The sequence below is a fragment of the Nipponia nippon genome, unplaced genomic scaffold (genome assembly GCF_047370975.1).
Source record: "Nipponia nippon isolate SJK-2023a ecotype South Korea unplaced genomic scaffold, ASM4737097v1 scaffold_3, whole genome shotgun sequence".
In the NCBI taxonomy this organism is placed as follows: domain Eukaryota; kingdom Metazoa; phylum Chordata; class Aves; order Pelecaniformes; family Threskiornithidae; genus Nipponia; species Nipponia nippon.
Window position 1 is genome coordinate 57,946,945 of NW_028262347.1, and position 21,190 is coordinate 57,968,134.

Consider the following 21,190-nt stretch of genomic DNA (forward strand, 5'->3'; position numbering starts at 1 on the left):
CTGACCACACGACATCCTGCCTCTTCTCTAGCACGTGGGGCAGGCAGAGCATGAGCAGAGCCACAATTTAATGAGCACAGGCCTGAGGCTTGCTTTCAGGGGGTCACACACCAAACCTACCTACGGGGCAAGCCTGGACTCATGATCCCCACTGTGACCGAGTGACGGACAGGGAAAAAAAGCCCCCTGATTTGGATGGGAGGAAGGTCACAATCTCACCTTCAGCTGTGGCTTGGGCGAGGAGGGCGTCTTCGAGCTGCCAGCACCCCCATCTGAAGCCAAGAGCATGGGTGTAGGACTAGCCCCAGCAGGAGGCTTGGGGGGCAGCCGGCTGGGGCTGGTCTTCAAGCTGCCAGTGGAGATGCTTCTGCTGGCATGCGGGGTGCTGTGCTGTGCCTCCCCGCTGAAGCTGGCCAGCTCGCTGGAGGAGGAGAAGGAGGAGTTGGTGGAGAGGCTGGCTGGGGCAGCAGGGCTTTCGCTGGAGGAGACGCTGGCCAGCGGCGTGTCAGTGCTAGAGGTTTTGGCGGCTGTCGGTGTGTGGACAGTGGGCTCGGAGGAGCTTTTGGGCACTGAGGCCTCATCGGTGTCACCCAGCACCTTGGCTGAGCTCTCAGAGTTGATGCTCTCGAGGCTGAGGGCTGGAGATGGGGTGGAGGATGATGGCTCAGAGTGTGACAGCCTGGAGACGGGGTGGTGGGCTGCAAAGGAAAGGGAGAGATCAGGGAGGAACGGGGCGGGGCAGTCAGGAAAGAAGGGGAGAGCGGTATATTCTGGAGGCAGGGGCGAGGGCAAAGGGAACCAGCGTCTGTCTGTCTTCAGGGAAGACAGAAGGGACCCTCCAGTGCAAAAGTCTTGCCTGCAAATACTATGCTCCAGTGGGTAGAGAGGACACGGCTAACACAAGTCCCAGCACAACCATTGCTGCATAAAGGCCTGGCCTGCCAGGGTGATGCAGAGGTGCCTGGGAAGGGGAAGCCCCCAAGGGGCCGCACAGGGGTTGCGGAGGAGGGATAAGGGAGTGGGGGGAAGCTCACCTAGTGGGGAAGCACTGGGGGCTCGTGGAGCTGGCCGCTTCTTTGCCTTTGGGCTGCTGGTGGGAGTGATGCCATACCAGGGGTGGAGAGGCTTGGCAGCAGTCTCACTCTGCTCCTGCTCAGGTGTGCTCTTTTGGGTGGCAGCACTCTCCTCTTCCTCCTCACCCTCCTCCTCAAAGGGGTTGTACGGTTTGGGCTCTGTGGCATCAGACCTGCTCTCCTCACTCCTGGCTTTCCCCGCCTCCTCCCCATCCTCCTCCTCTGAAGTCCTGCTCCGAGTCTCATGGCTGCTGCCCAGGGGAGGAGGGGGAGCTAGCTTCTTCTTGGGTTCTGCTTGCACTAAGGCCATCCACGGCGGGTCCTTGGCTCTCACAGCGGCTCCAGCACTGGGAGAAGAGAAACAGAGATCGAAGTGGCAGGGAGCAGAGACAACCTGGGACAGCGAGGCACAGGAGAGGGACTTCGCCCTTAAGGGAAGGGACAGATGGATCAGGATGTCTCCCATGCAGAAGCAGCTTTCTCATCCAAGAGTGGCCTTGCTCTTCCCCAGACACAAAGTGTCTCGTTCTCTGTGGGCAAACCTACGGACCTGAGGGAAGCACAGCTTGCCTGACTCGCCCGCTGGGCCCAGCGTTTTGGTTTCCGAATATTACAGCCTCCATCTGCTAAGCAGTGGTAAAGGCTGAGCTTTATGGGCACAGCTGTTGTCCCCTCCCCGACACTGTTCCTATACCCAGCTCTGCTCCCCAGGCTGTAGATGGAAGGGGAGTCGAGATCAGATACCTGCCCTCTGTGGTCGCACTCCCTTCCTCCACTTCAGAGGGCTGTTCATCACCTTATCACCTGAGCATCCCAGGGACAGACGCCTCTTTGCTAACTCCTGCACCTGGAAGCACCGGTGCTCCTCTGGGGGCACAGCCCATGGCAAGCCCACACCATGGTTCAGTGAATCACTGCTCATCAGGAAAGTGGCCATCACTTGCCGCACGCACCCACTCCACTCCTTGGCCACCACCCCAATGTGGGGCGCTTGTGCAACCTCTGTCCCAAGAGCAGGCAAGAATGAACCAACGCCAGCGGGCTCCTGGGTAAGAGGAGGTGTAAAGGTTGCAGCCAGGCACTCACAATGTCACTGCACTGGACCTTTCCCAGGACAAACCCTCTACAAGGCAGACAAGTGCCCCCTTCTCAGCACCCACAAGCAGGGCCATTTCAGAAGGCACTTGGCAGTCTGCATGTGCCACAAAAATGCCTTTCCGAAGCCCCCAAACTCTTTACAAACCCCAAGAGACAAAGACCCTGGGAGGTACAGACAAACACTCTCAGCCTGACTGTACTGGGCTGGCACCCGTTAGGTAAGGGAAGGGACCTGATCATAGCCTACATCCTCCAAAGAGCAGACGCTGATGGAAGTGCGAGAGGAGACCACAGCTGAGCTGTCCCCACAGCCCCACCTCACTATGCGGTTTGCAGGTGATCTGCGAACAGAAGGACGTACCGATCAGAGGAGCAGGGTCTCCCTCGGGGTTTTGGGACAGGGGGGCTGGGTTCAGGTACCCTACCTAGAAAGACACAGGGTCAGACTGTCACAACAGCAAAACAACATGAAGAAAGAGGTTAAATCAACACGAGGCATCTCTTACACATCTCCCCACAGGAGGGTGGCTATTCCCACTCTCTGAAGACCTCACAGCGTTCCTCCCACAATTGGTGCAGTCGGTCAACCCCAAACACCTCTCTTGCCTTTTTCTCCCCACCCCATGCTGGGAGCTGCACCTGGAGAACTGACATGCCCCTCTGTCCCCACACCTGCAAACTGCTCTAGCACTGCCACCTCCCCTCCACACTGGCAGCACCCCCTGGAGAGCTCTGGAGAAATATAAGGGAGCAGGCAGGTGTGAAACCTAGCGCTGCTCTCCCCGCTATGGGGGTGGCTGGCAATCGAAGGCTCGGCGTCTGAGCCTGAGATTTATTCAGAGGCAGAAGGGCGTCAGGCTGCAGAGAATGAACGAAACTCATCCAACCTGCAGCTGACCACCTCAGCCACTGGGGAGGTGGAGGGTAACCCCCACCACCGTGCTCTCTTACCGTTCACCATGCCAGGCCCACACTCGCTGCCCTCGCCCTGGAGAGTGGACCTGGGCCGGGGGACGGGGTGAGAGGTCGGAGGGGAGAGGGCTGACGCATCGGTGGCCCTCCTTGGGGCAGGGGTGGGCCGTGTGTCTCTGAGCCGTCCGTCCAGCGAGCTGGCTTTGTCCTGGGTGAGCACCGTGGGCTTGCTGGGAAGGGGAGGTCTGGGGGGAGTCTGGGAGATGGGCGCCCCGCTGCCTGCTTGAGCAGGGGGCATCGCTGTCTCTGCTTTGCTGGGTGTGCTGTCTTTCTCCGCTGGGCCGGCTAGCCCCTCTGCAGGCATCTGGGTCTCTGCCATGCTCTCCAGGGAGTCACCGTCATCCTTCCCCACCTCTGCTCCTGTGGGGAGGGCATCCTCGCCCACGTTGCCTGCCCCAGTTTCAGTTCTTAGCTCTGGCGACCGTCGGTCTGGGCTGGGCCTCCTCTCCGCCTTCCCACTCATGGCCAATTTACCACGATGCTGCGTGCAGACAAAAGTCCCTGCCTCTGACCCAGGCTTGTATGACCCCGGGAGCAGCGTGCTGGAGCACTCCTTACACCTGCCAACGAGAAGAGAGAACTCCATGAGATGAGGGATGCCATCCTGCCCCTCAGGGAAGGCAACACACCTGGGAGATCCTTGCAGGGCCGTGGAGTTAGTTCCCACCCCTGCTGCTAAATCCTAGCGCGGTCTCAGGGGTAGTCATTCAGGAAAGGAGAGGAACAGAGAAATGTCACCGTGCCACTGTATGAACCCATGGGAGTTCACAATTCAAATACTGTGTGCATTTGGGTTCTTCCTTCAACTCGGAAAGGATTTAATAGATGTGGAAGGGCAACAGTTGGTATTGGGACACAGCATGATTTCCAGACCTGGAAAAGCAGAAACCCACAGTCTTCCTGGAAAAGATGCAGCTGGTGGGGGACAGGAGAAAGAGCTACAAGATCACAGGTGGCCTGGGAGGGGGAGAGGGATCAACCGTTCACAGACATGAAACAGGGAATACCAACTGGAATTAGGGAACAGCTGGTTCAGAATCAGCACAGGGAGGCTATGGGCTGTCTTGTGGGGGCGAAGGGTCCAGGCAGGGTAAAGAACCATCACACACATTTGTGGGGGGGGAAAAAATAAAAACACCCCCAAACTCTGAGTATTAAATAAAATTATGCTACTTCCAACTCGGGAAATCCCTATGCTGGAGGCTTGAAGAGTAGTCAGGGGAAGCAGCACACAAGCCTAGCCTGGTCTCACCCTCGCTGGTGCTGACCATGGCCCCCACCACGGTCACGGCATTTGGCTGGAAGGACGAGGGAATGACGCAGTAGGGCCGTTCTTACACTCTGCCTTGCCTGTTGAAACTGGGCTAATAGCTTCCCCGTCCTTCACTGTCTGCCACATCTCCTTGGATCATCCGCTCTTTCCCCACTGAGCCTTTGAATCCTCCCTAATGAAGCCCTCCAGGCGCAAGCGTAATACACAGCACTGGCAATGAAGTCAGCCCTTTTCCACCTGGGAAGGGAGGTGGATAGCATACATGAAAGAGAGAACAGGGCAAGGGGCCGATCAAGCACTCCCGTGAAAACCAAGCTTGTTCCTTCTTGTCTGAATACCTGGTGCTCACAGCAGCTGGCTGCCCTACATTGCAAGCAGATGATTTTGGTGAGGAATTCTGCTCTGGCTGTCCAGCTGACTGGGATTTCCTTTGAAATGTAGAGCAGAAGTGTGAGGACACAGGGGCTCTAGAAAGAAGGGCTATGATGAAATGAAGAGGTGGCAAGTTCGGACAAGGGGAGAAAGTGGTTTGTTTTGGTCTTATCTCCATCAGCCCACAGAAAACGCTGCCACAGGACATTCCCAACCAAACAGCACCCATGAATCAGCAGGGGAAAAAAATTAAAAAGACAAGAAAAGCATAAGGAGGCAAAACACTTAGGATGAAATTACAGGGATCTCACTTCTCAGTCCGAAGAGCCATGAGCTGTGCCAAAGCAGACACAGCACCTCTCCTATTCCTGGCCCATGAGCAATGCCGCACCTGCACCCCAAAGCTCCTGCTTTTGCCCCAGCTGCAGACGGGAAGCTTGATGGGTCCCAGCCCAGCTCCCCTCCTGTGATGCTATTTCTGTGACACATCCCCAGCTGGCTGAGGCAGGAGCTGTTTACACAGGTGAATGAGGCCTCCCGTATCTTCCCAGTGGCTCAATACTTCTGTCCTCAGATGCCAGCTGCCCACTTGCCAGCTCTTGTCCTGTGGCCCACAGGAGAGATCTCATCCCTTCATCATCAGAACAGGGAAAGTAAAGTGAAATGACTTCACAGGTGCTGCAGGTAAGGACCTGCACCCAGGGAGTAACCACAGAGCTGCTGATGTCTAATCCCACATTCCTCGGTTTGGTAACAGTCTGCAGCTCTCCACACGCTCCCTTGAGAGCTCAGCACCACCCCAGGCAGCGTGGGAGCCTGTATATCCAGTTGAGACGTGCAGTGTAGGTGGAAGGAGGTCTGTAGGATGATGTCCTGGCTTAGACCTCATCGGAAGATAGTGTTGGGTGTTCTGGATAGGCAGGTGGTAAAGAGGCAGAGCATCCTGGTTTATGGAGGTGGGAGAAGCACAAGGGGCTGGGATCCCAAGCCAGTGAAGTGGGAAAGTGCAAGAGAGCAGGGGAGGTAGGGAGCAGGGGAGGCAAGTGGCACAGGGCTGGACACAAGGGGCTAGTCAGACCTCTGGGACAGGGGGCTGGCAGGCAAACGGACCCTCTTCAGTATCATTTTGGGCACCGTCATTGACGCTCTATGTTGCCCAAGGACACGGACACACAAAGACGGGGTGCAGCTGGCCACAGACCTCCAGTTTGCTGAGGAGAGCAGCCGCCCCACCAGGAGCCACGACATACCTAAAGCACTGGCGGTGGTAGAGCTTGCCCTCGGCCAGGTAGCGCTGGACCAGATGGACGTGCTGCTGGCAGGCCGCGCAGGTACTGCTGAGCGTGGTGCGCTGGGACTGCTCCGACGGGTCTGAGGGGGCATCGTCCTGAGACATAACACACGGGGAGCTCAGGATGGGGGCCACATGCTGCTCCCCAGCCCGCGGCTCCTCCAGAGCAGCTGCTCCCCGTGCGAGGCCCATCACTGAGTGCTTGTGGCACAGCTCAGGGGCTGACCTCAGGGGCTGACGATGCACAGAACAGCTGCCCCTGAGTCCAGGCACAGGCAGGCTGCCTCTTCTCAAATTAGAAGGGGCCACTCCAAAAGGTGCCTGTCCCCTATTTAGGGCTGAAGGGCTGTGGAAGGGACTAATCTAAACCTCAGGCAGCAGGGACCTGCAAGAGGAACCCCTTCTCTTTGGAAAATGTGCCATCCTAGACATCTGCTAAAACCTCAAATAAAGGGTCAAGAAAGAAAAAGGCATCTTTTCTGTTCTTCTAATCCCACATTCCTGCTCCTTCCTCATCTACAGGGTTATCCTCCCACAGGAAGGAGGGTGCTTGTGCCCTGGGTGGCTCAAGGAACCATCCAGCACCAATCCGCCCAACTTCTTGCCTGCTACAGACAAATTTCAGTCCACAGACTCCTAGAGAGAAATCAGTCTCTCAGCTGGGTCCCCCAAGGCACCAAAATCCCAAACACCCCTCCCACCTCAAAATACACAGGTAGCCCCCTGCAAAGATCCATCTTGCTGTGACGAGCTCTCTCCCATCTCCTCACCCACAGCACAGGGAGCACCACTGACTCAGGCTGGCTTTGAATCAAGAAATTAGGTACCTGTGGTGCCGCAGGACTCTCGACTGCAGCCACGGGCTTCTTGTGGGACAGCAGAGGAGGTGAGGAGGCAGCAGCTGGGCGCTTCATAGGCGGAGGGACTCTGGCTGGAGGCAGAAGGCAAGGAGGATCAGTGACTGAGAGGAGCGATGACTCACACCACCCATGTGGGGGAAGGGGAGGGGGGGGGAAAAAAAAAGATCATCTAGCCTTGTGACATGGGACTTGCCACTCCCGACACTTCAGTGCCTATTTTAAGTGGAAGAGACAAACACAATCTAATAATGGGTCGGCTGCGAGGCTACCAGAGAGCCTGGCCCTGCTGTGGATCCCCTTCTGTGGCTCAGGGACACTAGCCTCTTGCTGTGATTTGATTTACTCATCAAATGCTGCTTGGCTTCCTTGTAATCCACTCCCTAAGCAATGCTTAAAGCCCAGAGCACCCTGGGTAGCTGCTGATGTATTGTTGTGACCCACTGGGCCCCAGGGCTTCCAGGCTGTCAGCACGTCTGTGAAGCATCCCTGGCCTGTCAGGGCTGGCACTCACACACCAGTCCCCAGCAGGAGCCCTCGGCTGGGAGGCCAGCATCCCTAGAGAAGTATACGCATGCGGAAGAGATTTATCTGACGCTGTGGCTAGAGAGCGGAGCAGAGGACCTGGAGCCCTGTCTCCATCCAGGCGGGATGCCCTGGAAGAGCTGTCTCAGAGCAGCACTCAGCTCGGGTTGCAGTTGCAAGGACAGATGAGCTGATTTGACACACTCCACCCTGGCTCCCCTCCCTCTGTCCTCCAGTCGCTTTACACTTACCAATGTGATAAAAATTAGCTGCGGTAGGCAGCTTGCCTATCTAGCTCTCTCCCATTTTAGTGGGTTAAAGCAGATCACAAAGGGGTCTGATGAGCACCAGGGGTAGTGGCCCAACCCAAGCGGCAGGAATGCAGCGCAGAGGGAGGAGAAACAAGGCGTTCCTCTTTCTGCAGCCTGAGCTGTTAAGTCACTCCCCACCTCTTGTGAAACCTCGCCCTACTGCACTCCCTGTTCCAGGCCTTCCTCACCGGCGCCAGCAAGATCCAGGCGAGGCAAGTACTACCTGCTTCCCTCCGCTTCCCCACAAACACACACGGCTCCCATTTGCCACAGGAAGGAGGAGACACAAGGTAACGCTGGGTTTCCTGTACTCAAGTGGGGGCAAACTGGAAGCCAGAGGGGTGGGAGGACACTCACCTTGGTTGGGGTTGTTGAAATGGTTGTAATACTGAGACACGTAAGTCATGATGCTGAGGCAGTCAGGGACTTTCATGGAGACCATGTCATTGGGATCTAGCAGGGCTGGGATGCCCAGCTCCCGCTCTGCCAATTCAAAGGCCTGCAGGAACAGCAGAGAGAGGCATTAAGGAGAGAAAACTGATGCTCTCTGAAAAATAGCAGAGAAATCAAGCTGGAAGGACCCTGGGGAAGGCTAAGTAGTAAGCGTATGGCATCCCTGACAAATAGAGGCTCCCAGACATTCCGTTTGACTGGAAAGGTGGCATCAGAAGCAAGGGAACAAGTTGCTGCAGCTGCCCTTTCCTCCAAGTCATTGTAGCTGACTGTGCCCCTGCAGCTCCCACGTGAGGGGTCTTGGCATTCGGCTGCTGCACTGGGACAGGGAGGGTAACTCTCAGGAGGTCTCAGTTTTAATTGGAAAAAAAACCCAGTGTTTTTCAACCCGTGAAACGGGCACACCACCAGTGCCCTCACACAAGAGCCCGGCAGAGCCCTGGCTGGCACCATGAAGGGCCCAGGACCGGCAGATACTTCCAGCGACACAGCCAAACACCAGCTCTACTGAGCAGCGTCCCCGGCCACCCCAAATGCTCACCCCACAGAAATACCGACTCTGCCCATCCTTTCATGGTCTGGGGTGCCACCTCTTCCCCCCCCCCCCACAGTTAACATAGCCATCCTGGCTCCACAGCCAGCAGCCTGCCATGCACAAGCCACTTCAGTGCTTATCTGTGTCTCAGCAAGCAGAAATGACAAGGACATTGTGATAAGAAGCACACAGCTCCTACAACTGCATAGATGGCTACTTGAAAGGAAGGCGTGAAGGAGGAAAATAGCTGTTTGAGAGCTTCCCACTTAGCGGTGTATGTGGATTACTGGCTATATGCTGGCCATCCCGCTGTTGTGCCAAGGGCAGCATACCCACACTGATCTCCAAGGGAGGAGGGATGTGAGACTATGGCAGGGACCAAAGAGAGAGTGAGGCAGGAGGGGATGAGACTGGTGTGGGCACTGAATGGTGAGGTACCAGGTGCAGGGTGTGGGTAAAGACCGAAGGCGCCTGGTGTCTCAGGCACAAGATGCTGTGCAGGCTGTGGGATCTGAAGAAAAGGAATGGAGTCATAAATGAAAATGGATATTTGCAGTAACTGGGGGTGTAAAATGCCTCCTGTGGGCACCCAGCTCTGCTCAGCCTGGCTTTAAGCCAGTTCTCTGGACTGAGCCTTGCTGAACACAAGGCTGCAAGCAGCAGGGAGCAAGGAGAAACCCCAGTTTAGGGGTCACTAATAGGACAAGAAACCCGTTGCGTGGCTCTCGAATGGGAAAAAGATAGCTGCTAATGGCTGAAAGGGGCCAAGTGGTCTAGGAAAGGGCATGGCCAGGACCCAAATGGAGAGCCCTAATCCTGAAAACCCAAAAGACCTAGCTCAACTCGTCTCGGGAAGGTGATGGCCCATGTTTCTCCACAGACTATCATATGGTGCCTGCAGCAATTAGGTCTTTCTCTCAGCAAAAAACCATAAGGCTATTGCTGCTCTGTCCTACCCCTAGCCCCTGGGGTTGGGCATCTCCCCATTCTCCACTGCCTGCTTCTGCTCTTGGCTCCAGCTGTCCCAAGCAGGAGGGGAACATTGCAAACCAGCCTAGGTCCAGCACGACCTTCCTCTCTGCTTATACCTGGAGTAAAACTAGCTTCCTGCTTCCATTGCCTGCAAGTCTGGAACAGCTGAGGTCAAGAAGATGTTGCACCATTTTAATCTTCACCTGAGATGTTGTCTTGGCAACTATCAGGATAACCATCTTCTCTTCAGTACAGGCTGGAAGCTGCTGTTTCAGATTCCCTTATATTTCCAGAGAAGCTCCTGCCTGTTACTTACAAACATAGATTTTTCTTACACCCTCACTACTGTCACGAAGTCCTGCTACACTACATGACCTCCCTCAAGTCATTCTCATGTCCCTTCTTCCTTCTGTGCACTGCATAACAGGGACTTACCAAGCGGTTATTCTCATAGACATCATCCTTGGCGAGAGAATCAAAGTCTCTGAAATGAGAAAGCACAAAAAAGCCACATGAGGTACAGAGGAAAAGTGCCCTTATGCCACCACACGCAGGTTCTCAGGACAGCCAACCTTACAACAACTCAACATATAAGACCCTGGATAAACAAAACCTTGGCAAAGCGGATTTCAGGTTGTAAAGGGACAAAGAAACCAAAGGGAAATTGCAATTAAGAAAAGAAAGCTAGTCCCAAATGGGTGGTGACCAGGAAATTCAAATGTCATTCTTGTCTCTCGTTACCCGCTTCTTCTGCCCTTGCGATTAAAGGCTGCAGAAGTACCAGGGCCACGTTCCAATTAGCACCACACACTGCTGCGCTGAAGGGTGCACAACATCACCCTGAACTTGCCCCTCTCCAAGGCCACCGGCACAACAGTAGGAGGAGGATGGGGAAGCAGATCACCCACCTCAAGAGAAAGAGCTGCCTGTGCTAGATCTCTCCCTCCTACGAGGGTCCTTAGACAAACCTCCCTGCACCACCTGAAGGGATCTGAGGTCACCCCAGGATTTGGGGTGACACAGAAGGTCTTAAACTGCACTTCTGCCCTCGCTTGCCCACCAACACTTGCTGTGCACAGCAAACTGTCTTCAGCCACAGCCTTTAGAGTGGCAGCTTGCTGAATGCAAGGCGGTCAGGGCACAGAAAGGAACCCCAGCAGTTCCCAACCCCAGCATGTTGTGGCATTTCACTTGTTCCCCTGGTTCCCTTCGGGGGATCGAATCAGCCTGGCCACAGGGATTGACTAGCTGCCTTCATCAGAGGAGCAGAGGGTAGAGAGTTAAAGGGTTTTCAATAGAGGGGGAGAAATACAGGAAGGAGTTAGTTATGCCTTTTGCATGTGCGCGTGGTTATAATGTGTGAAAACAGCATTACGCTAAACTGATTTCCTGCCAAGGATCTCAGCTTTGTTACCAAAAAACCCTCATGCAGCATCTTGGTGTGCCTGTGAGCTGAATTCACAGAGGAAGACACAGCCCGGAGAGGTTTAGGGTCAGGCAAAGCTACCCCAATGGTCCAGAGAGAGGTGCCAAAGCTTGGGAGACCGACTCAGAAAGACAATTCAGATTAGAGGGGGGGAGCATCCCTCCTACCCCAAACTTGGTGTGCAGGAATCGGGCGAGATGGCGAATCCTCAGCCATGCACCCGCGGAGAGGGGCTGCGGGAGCCTCCTTTCCTCCATCCCCCTCTGGATTTTATTGCCTTTTCCTGTAACACCGATCCAACCCGCCCCGGCACCGCACTGCAGGGCAACTGGCCCCTTCTCGAAGCCCCTTGCACGCCTTTCCCAATGCTGCAGAGGAAGTCTGTGAGGAGCTCAGGAAGATTTTCCCAGCTGCCTGCACCACCATAAAATTACTCTTCCTCTGTTCAAAAGCAAAAGGCTGCTGGTGCCGTTTCCTCCCAGATAAATGAAACTGCAGCCGCTCGCTGCTGTGGAAGCAAATGCGGCAGACATGCAGAAGATGGGCTGGGTGTTCAGCTCTGTGTTAAGCACCTTTTGGAAAGCTCATGCAAATACAGGCACAGAACTCAGCCTCTTCAAAGTACTGCAACTTTTCCCTCTCTACACGTTGGTGAGAAAAGGCTTCAGGTGCAGCCTTCGCTTTGATGTGAAAACTAGTGCCTTTTTTGTATTTATGACCAGTTTCCACTGGGAGATGTTTTTTCCCTAAGTCTTTTTTTTTTTTTTTTTGGCCTAGAGAACTCCTTTAACCTTGCTGTATTTTTTTTTTTTTTTGAAGAAAATACCAGCTTGGGAACACAGGAGAAGTGATGACAGCAAAGTTGATATATCAACTGCCCTCTAAACATTCATGACCTTCATTTTGAATGCCCTCATATTCAGGATATGGGAGTGGTGCAGCTGGAAGCTCGAAGACTCCTTGGTGGCCTGAGCTGGGAGAGTATTTTTTGACAGACAAAACATCATGTCCATTCCACTCTGCCCTGGCGAGCCAAAGCCGTTTTAGTAAACCAAGGCAAATCTGCCTGGGAAAACGGATGCCAGCAGAGAGGACGTGAAGCTCAAGAGGTAACAGGGGGGTTACTAAGCAGCAAGGGAATAGAAGATTTTTTCCACTAACGTAGGATTGTCGACTCTCAGCCGAGATATTGAAGTCCATCAGTACAAGGCCCCAGGGATCACAGTTTATTCAGTTCCTCTCCGCTGCATTTTCCAGCTCCCTCTCTGAACACGCCAAGCAGGACTGCACTGATCCCCATCACTCCCGACGTGAGCACTCCCACATGCCGCTCTGTGGCTTGGCATCCCTGCAGCTCTGGGCACGCTCCCCATACCAACATGCAAGGAGCCTGGGCTTTCAGGCATGGGGGAAAGTCACCCCAGACATACCCCTTTCCTCTCTATAAACTGCCTCCTCTGCAGAAAGACCAGAACTTGCCATCCCGCAGCTTTGTGACATGTGGCTGCATGTAACATTATTTCCTTGCCCTGATCTCAGCAGCCTTTCATCCAGCCCTGCTCAGGCTCCTCTCCTGACAACATACCAGTCCAAGGGATCGGATGTAAGAATAGAGGAGACTCTGGCTATCCCAGTTGAACAACTGTCTTGACTCAGCAAACCCCAGTGTTGTAGCATATCCTGGAGTAATATTTCCATGCAAATAACATCCCAAGCGCTTACCTAATTAGATACATACAGAGCCACTAAGAGCTCTGGGGTTTAGGGCAGCTGCCAGGGAGCACAGCAGACCCATGGAAGGGGGAAGGGTACGCCATACAGCTAAAACCAGAGCAAATTCCTGGATTCCTCAAACATAAATCATGAGCACTTTAATGGCAGTGCCGCATAATAAGCCCTTTGGCTTTCCAGGTCTTGTCAGGGAAATGCAGGCAGTACATGGGAAGGAACAAATCAGATTTGTGATCCTGCCTGGAACCGAACCCGCAGCTCCAGGGACACAAAACAGCATTTCTAGCGCATGGCTCTCAGCTCCTGTTTTCCTCAAGCCTCTGCCTCTCTCTCAGCACTCGAAAGGCATGTACTATACTCTCTTCTTCTTCTCATTCCCCAATGCCAAGAACCTCCCCGAGCTCCAGGGAGGCTGCACAGCTTGGGACGCTGAAAGATGCTTTTTGCTTCACTAAGCTGTGGCAAATGCCTTGTAAACACTAATTTCGTGCTTTAGATTTCTAGAGCACTGTGCAAACAAACTCATTAATCCCCACAGTCCACTGTCAAGTTGGCCTGGATGCTTCCAGCTTAACTGACAAGGGAAAAGAAGAGATTAAATGTCTCGCCTGGAGATCACACAGCCAGCAGCGGAGTCAGAGGCTAAATCCAGGTTTCTCACTTCCCCAGTTGGGAGAGAGAGGCAGTGAAACCACGTGAGGTGTGTACAGTAGTGGAGTAGAGTCAGGGACAGTCAGCTTCATAGTTCAACACAGGTCCCGCAGGTATGCACCTCATCCTTGGTGTTTCAAGACACCTTTAGGCAGGTTCAGTAGACACTGAGCATTTCCAGTCTACTTCTTTCAAAAAAGAAAACAAACAACAACCTCTAGTGTTCCCAAGAGCTCTGCAGGAGCTGCTCCAAAGCTCTCCAGGGGAGCATCCCTCCAATGCCACCTACCTTATCCCAAGGCAATTGTGTTCAAATCAGGTGTCACACAGAAAACTGTCCTCAGCCTTACTTACCCATACAGCCTTTCACAACAGCCTCTTCCCCAGCGTGTCACCTACCAGCACAGCAGCGCAACAGGGGGGCCTCCGGGCAGGGTCAGCCAACCGGGACAGACCAACAGCCACCACAGCAGCAAAAGAAAGCCTGGAGGATCAGGGTGCCAGAGGAGCGGTGCCACACAGATAGAGAAGAAAGCTCCAGCTCAGCGCTTGTATGGATGTGCTCGTTCCTCCCCTCTGCAGCCCAAGGGGAAGCCAGCAGGAAGCGGGGAAGCAGCTGAGTACAGAGGAACTTCAGCCTTCAGGGAGCAGCGTGGCTGTCACACGCGGGCCAGGAGAGCCCCGCACAAAGGAAGACCACGCCAGGTCAGGAACGTACTCGCAGATCTCTGCCGAGTCCCATTACCGGGCTGACTGAAAGCACTTTAGAAGAAAAGAAGGGCAACTACTTTTCCTCTGCCATCAGGAGATTCACTGCCTCTGATCTGATCTTCCCACTTCCAAATTGGGACAGGCTGAAGAAGCTGGAATCAGATGAAATGCTGCTACTTGCCTGACCACCCTCTGAAAATCCTTCTACAACATGCCATGTCCTTGTAAGGCCCTGGGCTTTGTCTCTACACTACAGCTTGTGCAGAGGACCTGTGAAGCATTTAGTCAGGATGTCTGCCAAGAGCAGATTTAAGCCCACTGACAACTTAAGAGCAGCGGCTGCTGCTTAATGGGATGATAAATATGGTTAACAGGACACCATCAGGTGGTTTTAGTGGTGTTTATGGTAAGCTTTTGCTGAACCTCTGCTTTTCAGTTCCCAGTTACTGTGCCACTCACCAAAAAAAAAAAAAAAGAAAAATTAAAAATTTCAGAAACACAGTAATTGCAAGTGTTCCTGTCCTTAATTTGCCTGTTCTCCTCCAGCAGCCTTGCGACCGGGAGTATTTTCAGAGGCTCTATCCTAGATGGTTAGAGCGAGCTACACTACCCGGGAGCTGCTGGGACACAAGATCACACAGCTCCCTCAAGACCCAGAGTGCTGCAAAGGCTCCGTACGTCTTGGCTCTTGGTGGTTCCTGAACACCACGTGGAGGGTTTTGTGGCAGCCACCTGAAACACAGCATGCAGCAGTTCAGTTTCTAGCCTATCTGTTCGGCTTCTGCTTATAAGAACACAGGCCTGTTTTGCCCTTTCACGGACATCGCAGCTCCACAGTGGAGTCACTGTCAACCCTCTGCCTGCTAGAGGCTGCTGTCATGACAAAAGGCCGTCCCGGGGCAAGCTCAGAAAAGAGGATTTGGTCACTTCAGGGAACCTCAGCAGAAGAACCACCAGTCCTGGAGCAGAACGTGACAGGGGATGCACCACCGGGCTTTGCCGACAGGCAAGGAGCGCGTGCATGCCAGAGGCACGGCAAGGTGGGGCAATGCCTACCTGCATTGCGAGGGCTACCAAAGATTAGAGCAGACAGGAGGTGGATTCCCAGCAGCGCCAGAGCACGCAGGGTTATGGCGGGCGGCAGGTCAGGGCAGATTCCTTTCAGCAGCTCAGCCAGTTTCTCCAGCCTGACACTGTGCCCCCAGGCAAGCCCAAACTCACCGACTGCCTCTTGAAACTCATGTTCCCCCTCAGAGTCACTGTGCAAAAGGGAGGCTGAGGGAGGAAACTCAACTCCGAGCCATTTGCCAGGGGAGGCTAGCAAGGCTCAATATTCCTCCTGGTATTTAATACCTCCTGCTTTCACTGCAGCATCCGCAGCAAACAAGCTGGAAGCAAATGCATGAAGCGACCTGGTCCAGGGCTCTGTATGTTTCAGAGTGGCTGCCTTTGGCAGCTGGGAATGTCCCTGTGCCAGGCAGGCCTCTGGTCCTTGGGAACTGGGAGTGCCCACCTCTCGCTGAGGCGAAACACCTGCATGCCCAGCTGCCAGTGCCATGCCTCTTCCCTGACAGGCACCGCTCCCAGTTGGGCGTACGGCAGTACCAGCATGTGAGCTCGATGCCGAAGCTAGCCCACCTCCATGCTCTCCTCTGCCTTAAACCGCACGACTCCTGCCAACCCTGACCCTGACGGGTCTCCAAGCCCGGGTCACAAAGTCATGCACTGAAACGCAGCATCCTTCATCCCCACAGCCAGTTATTTCAGATGGCGACAGAGCCGCTGCCCTACTCCCTGCTCCCAGCCCCTCCGTGTCCCCGCACAGGGAGACCTCTCCCTCCCTCCCTCCCTCCCTCCCTGCTAGCCAGCCCGGAGCCCTTTCCCACGGCGCCTCCATCTCCCCCAGCGCCCTGCCAGCCCCCGGGAGAGCGGCGAAGGGGCACGGACCTCCACAAACGGGGCTCCCGGCGCACCCCAAACCCCCGGCCCCCCACCTCCTCCCGCCCCCAGCGACCGCAAGGCCGGGGGCCCCGCGTTGTCCCGTCCGGCGCGACGGGCCAGGCGAGGCCTGCACCGCCAGCGCCGCTCCACTCACAGGAGGTCGGGCCGGTGCCGGTGGAGGATGGCGCAGAAGGCCAGGCCGTCGCGGAAGGAGGCGCTGAGGTCGCGGATCTCCACGCCGGGGTACCCCTCGCACTGCCGGCGGCACCAGGCTTGCAGGGCGCCCCGCGGGCCCGACATGGGGGCGGCCGCTCCGACTGCCGCCGCCGCCGCCCGCCGCCGTCGCGAGCCCGGGGCGGGGCGCGGCCTCCAGGGGGCGGGGCCGGGGCCGGGCCTCAGGGGGCGGAGCTTCCAGGGGGTCCCGGGGCCGGGCCGAGGCCCCCGGCCTCTCCCCGGGGGTGGCGGGGCGCCCGCCCGCTCCCCTGGCGAGGAGGCGGGGAAGGGCTGGGAAACGGCGGGGTGGGGGCAGAGGCAGACCCCGGGCAGCCGGCGGGGCAGGAAAAGAGGGGAGAGAGCGGCACCCGACAACGACAGTCCCCGGGGCCTCCTGCTTCCAGGCGAGCGGGTGGGGAGGCGCAGCCGCCCCGTGGCCCGCCCCGCCTGAGGGAAGGCTGAATTCTCAGAGAAAAGCCCTGGGGGAAAAAAAAAAAAAAAAAGAAGAAAAAAAAAAAAAAAAGCCCTGCAGCCTTTTTTCCCCCTACTCAGTCCTTGAAGGAAGGTGAGGACTGCAAGCAGGAACTGAAAACAGCTGGGACTGAACTGAAGTTTAACTTCGGATAAAAGGGAAAACAAAACCCCAGGCAACCTCACTTCTGGATCCCCTTCAGGCTTCGCCATAGGCCGCCCCAGGCAGAGGCGGCTCTCGGCAGCCCTAGGGGCATAGGCCGCTGAGGCCGCGGGAACGCCAGCGGAGCACAGGGGAGGCGTGGGACGCCGGTGGCTGCCGGGGTGGGCGCGGGGCCAGGCAGGGCTGCGAGGGTCAGGGCGCCTGGAGTCGCCGGCGGTACCTCACAGGAAGCCCTGGAAGAAGCGGAGGAAGAGCGCGATACAATCTCAGGAACCCACACCACCGAGGAGATGGATCGCCGGGAGAGCTGGCCTGCACGTCCAGTGCGATGGTCTGACAATGACGGGGCGGGGGGGGGGCACGCTATTAAACGTTACTTGATTTTGCTAAACATTTTCTTCATTTGCAATTAGGCAAAGGGGAGCAATAGCTACCTCTGTGGAAGGCTGATCCATCACACAGATGTTGAGCTTATTGGTGCCAGTCCCAAATCAGGAGGAGTCCCGTCTCTCCATTTTTTTATTTTTTTTTAAATGGGCTCTATATTCCTTTCTCCAGCCAGATCTCACGCTTAGCACCCTCCTTCCACTGCTCCATGGCCCCAGAGCTGTGACAAGTGAAAAATAAATTCTCATCAAATGACTCGCACAGCCTCCCCCTTCAGTGCCCGAGACAAGCTGCGGTGTAAATCACAAGAAAAGCTACTGCTAGAGAAAAAGGAAATGAAGCATTGTCTCAGTTTTGTAACGACGGAGCTGGCTTCTCAGGATCCCCCAGAGCTGCCTGACAGCGACTTCCCGATGTATCCTGAGGGAGAGCAGGATCAGGGGTGTTTTCTTGACTGTCTTATCCAGGGTCCGTAGTCTCACTCACCCCCTTCAAAACTGCAGGTCAGAGACAGAGACACAGAGCAGATAACCCTGTGCTGTGGGGTTCCCTCTGATAAAACCGCTTTGACCAGAAACGCCTGAGAACATTTCCACTAACGAAACGCTGCTGCAGCGGGCAAGGCTCAAGCTCTAACAAACCCACCCCGCCTCCCTGCAGAGCGCCTTTCCAGCAGCAGCAGGGCTCTGTTGATGCTGCTGAACACCCTGCATTCCTCCAGCTTCAAGCAGTGCCAGGCACGGCAGCTCGCTGAGCCCATCTTTCCGCCCCGTGAGAGAGCTACAAGCTCTTCCTGGCTTCGTTCCATGAAGTGCCAGTCCTGCTCCGCTAACCTTCCGCGGTCCCTCGGACAAGACGTGGAGCCAGGCAGACCGGCGGATGGTCTCTGCGCATCCTCTGGAAGCCGCTCTGACAGACACAAACACAAGTAGCAGCATATTCACATACCCGAGAACAGCCTGTAACCGTTGGAGAGTTTAAGATGATACATACATCCATTAAAAGTCTGTAATTCCAACATGCCAATCATAGATTAAAAAAAGACCAAATCCCAGTAACACATTGGATTCCTTCGCTATGCTATGAACTAGAACTGATCACGGAGATACTGCCCTGCCAGAGGTTCTCCTGTTGTATATCACATCTATCTTAGCACATGTTCTGGGAAAGATTTAGGCTTTGGGATAACAAGAAAGTAGGAAAGTTGCTGTTGACAGCTATGCTCACTGTGCTGCTGTTGGTAAATACACACAAGCAAAAGTGCCAGCCCTAAAAATAAAGAGCAGATTCTCTTGGTATGAGCCCAGCTCCCGTGGGCTGCTGCAACGCAGTGGCATCTTAGTCCTTTAGTTTCTTAACGATATGACTGCCTCAGACCCTTCAGAGCTGGAGGTAGTAAGTTCTTAGCATGCATAACACTAACGGCAGCAGCTAGGCCAACAGGAGTTGCTGATTTAATCTCACTGTGCTGCCTGTACCCTGCCCGCCTGAGTTACACAACTTTGGGATGGGAAACACCGTTTACTTCTGAGCAGTATCTAGGACACTAGAAACTTGACCCTCATTCAAACACGGCATATAATCCAACAAAGGCTAATTATTCCTGACTTCTAAACAGAATCACATACGAAGCCAAGCTGGACTGCCAGGACCCTCTCTCAGTGGAAAGGAATGAGAGAGAGAGGTACAAAGAGGCAGATGGTATATATGAAGCACGCTTTGTGTAGCTTTCCCATGACACACACAAGTTTTTCTCTTGCACCTGTTTCTACCGCTCAAACACCAAACTATTTAAAGACAGTCTGCAAAAAGAGAGGCAAGAGAGGGCGTGGAAGGCAGATGAGATGCAATTCATTCTTTGCATTCTCTTCCCCAATATTTACAGGTCCTTGATTCCCCTTTACAGGACTGGTTTTCAACTCTTTTTTTCTCCTTCAAGGCACTGCAAGTTTCCCTTGAAGAATCCAAAGTGGCTGGAGAGCTGGGAAAATTAGCATTTAAAGGGTTTTAATAAATTAAACACCTTCAGGGAGTTTTCTGGAGAAACTGAACTCCATTAAATTAAGGGCCAGGACTTGGGCATTACTTGTGCTGAAATAAAACACAGTGTCCAGCAAGGACATCTCATCACATGACCAGAGTTAATATTGGTTGAACCTTTACAAAAATCTTCCCCCTTCCTTTAAAAACATGCCAATCCACTTTGGAGCATTGCTACTTCAGAGCAACTGAAAAAAAAAAAAAAAAAAGAGGGGTGGGAAGGCAAAAACGTAACCTTCTAGGAAAGCAACTACAACTCAGGTTTATTCAATGTGTGGAGCAAGAGCTAAAAGGAATAATATTAGCTTGCATTTCTTTCCATATCCTGTGGAAACACTGTGGAACAGCTAATTTTCTCCCTGTTAACCAGTTCCATTGCCTTCCCTGTTTGCTGTGTGCAGTGCCTTTACAGAGCATGGAAAGAGATCTGCTCCCCACTGTTACCTGCAACAGCATGGACCAAAGAGAGCACAAACGAACAGCAGCTGCCCATGTCTCCAGACACAATTATATTCTTCCATGGAGGAAAAATAAATGAGTACATCAGATACTGAATGCTCACCAGCAAAATTCCACTAATTTATTAGATGCCTTGTCCTTCGTAGGATAGTTTCAGACAAACGAGTCTGCTTATTTAAGTACAAAAAAACCTTCAGAGTCACAGGAGATTCCAGAAATGCCAGAACCCTGAGCTCCCCTCCCTTGCCACGAAGAGAATAATCTCTCCCACCCACTTCTCTGCTCAGGCTGATCACTGCATCCACAGAAGTTTTAGGGTCTTTGGCCCATCTTCTTCAGGGTTCGATTCAGCTGGAATTAGAGAAAGCAAAGGTCAGAAAAATACCTAGTGATTGACATGCACTACTGTTCTCCTCAGCAGCCTTTATCCAATGCCTCTACTCCTTCCTCTTCAACTCACTGACAAAAAGAGCTCTTGCAGAAGTGCAGGCAGTGTGCAAAGTAGAAGGGGAACTAGTAAAAAACCCTCCTCCTCTCCAAGACAGCAGAGGAAGACGTGGGGAGAAGAGAGGGTGCAAACTTCTAGCAGTGGTATTGCAATCCTGTATTGCTCCAAGTTACATCTCAGGATTTTGCTGCCCAAGTTTCCAGTGTGCAGCAGCCTCTGTCAGGAGAGTGGAGCAGTGACAGAATGTCACCTCCTGGCTGAACACAACGCTGAAGTCATTTGTACTCCAGAAATCTTTGGGGCCACTTTCTAGAGCCGTAGTTATGAGGGCAGAGATATGACTTTGGTTGTGTTACTGATAGGAACACCACAATTGTCTAGGGACAATGGAGTCAGCACCCTTACACGGTAAAACCCTCCTCCTTTTCCACTGTGGCTCAACTGAATGTGCACTTCTCACACAAAAACATACCATTCCTCAAAGGCCGGCAGCTGCTACTTAAACCACCTGCTTTTGCCCAGTGCCTCACAGAGCCGGGGCTCGCTCCAGCAAGGCATTGCACAGCTGTCTCACCGAACATGCCTCCTCCAGGCCCTGCACAGCCCAATGCTTGCCCTGCTTTTCCTACAAAGATACACAGCTCTCCCGCCCAGGCCTCACCTCCTCGAACTTGTGGATCTGGCGGATGAAGAAGTCCCCATAGCGTCGAGCAACCTTTGTGTCTGCGATGTGGATCATGTCCTGGGGAGGGAACAGCATGAGGTCAGGAAAAGGACTGCGCTAGCAGGGAGACAGCAAGCACTGCCAAATGGGAGC

At 54.2% G+C, this 21,190-nt stretch overlaps 2 protein-coding genes across 11 annotated transcripts in view; both read right to left on the reverse strand.

The window, feature by feature from the left end:
- The window catches only part of MICALL1 (MICAL like 1), a 24,958-nt gene extending 4,792 nt beyond the window's left edge, over window positions 1–20,166 (reverse strand). The window contains exons 1-13 of one of the 10 annotated variants that reach the window (XM_087765280.1): window positions 20,029–20,166; window positions 17,474–18,335; window positions 16,347–17,272; window positions 13,940–14,024; window positions 13,498–13,728; window positions 10,168–10,216; window positions 8,130–8,271; window positions 6,907–7,010; window positions 6,039–6,175; window positions 3,123–3,703; window positions 2,533–2,596; window positions 1,035–1,420; window positions 220–698 (exon numbers count right to left, since the gene is read on the reverse strand). In XM_087765280.1, coding sequence (XP_087621406.1) covers window positions 220–698; window positions 1,035–1,420; window positions 2,533–2,596; window positions 3,123–3,703; window positions 6,039–6,175; window positions 6,907–7,010; window positions 8,130–8,214 — 1,836 coding nt within the window. In that variant the 5' untranslated portion in view covers window positions 8,215–8,271; window positions 10,168–10,216; window positions 13,498–13,728; ... (2 more) ...; window positions 17,474–18,335; window positions 20,029–20,166. Of the gene's footprint in view, window positions 1–219; window positions 699–1,034; window positions 1,421–2,532; window positions 2,597–3,122; window positions 3,704–6,038; window positions 6,176–6,906; window positions 7,011–8,129; window positions 8,272–10,167; window positions 10,217–12,319; window positions 13,415–13,497; window positions 14,025–16,346; window positions 17,273–17,473; window positions 18,336–20,028 lie in introns of those variants that run through there. The other 9 variants (XM_087765275.1, XM_087765283.1, XM_087765281.1 and 6 more) reach the window with 9 other exon arrangements.
- EIF3L (eukaryotic translation initiation factor 3 subunit L) overlaps window positions 20,025–21,190 on the reverse strand; it is a 10,097-nt gene continuing 8,931 nt past the window's right edge. The window contains exons 12-13 of the mRNA XM_087765286.1: window positions 21,035–21,115; window positions 20,025–20,276 (exon numbers count right to left, since the gene is read on the reverse strand). Coding sequence (XP_087621412.1) covers window positions 20,238–20,276; window positions 21,035–21,115 — 120 coding nt within the window. The 3' untranslated portion in view covers window positions 20,025–20,237. The remainder of the gene's footprint in view (window positions 20,277–21,034; window positions 21,116–21,190) is intronic.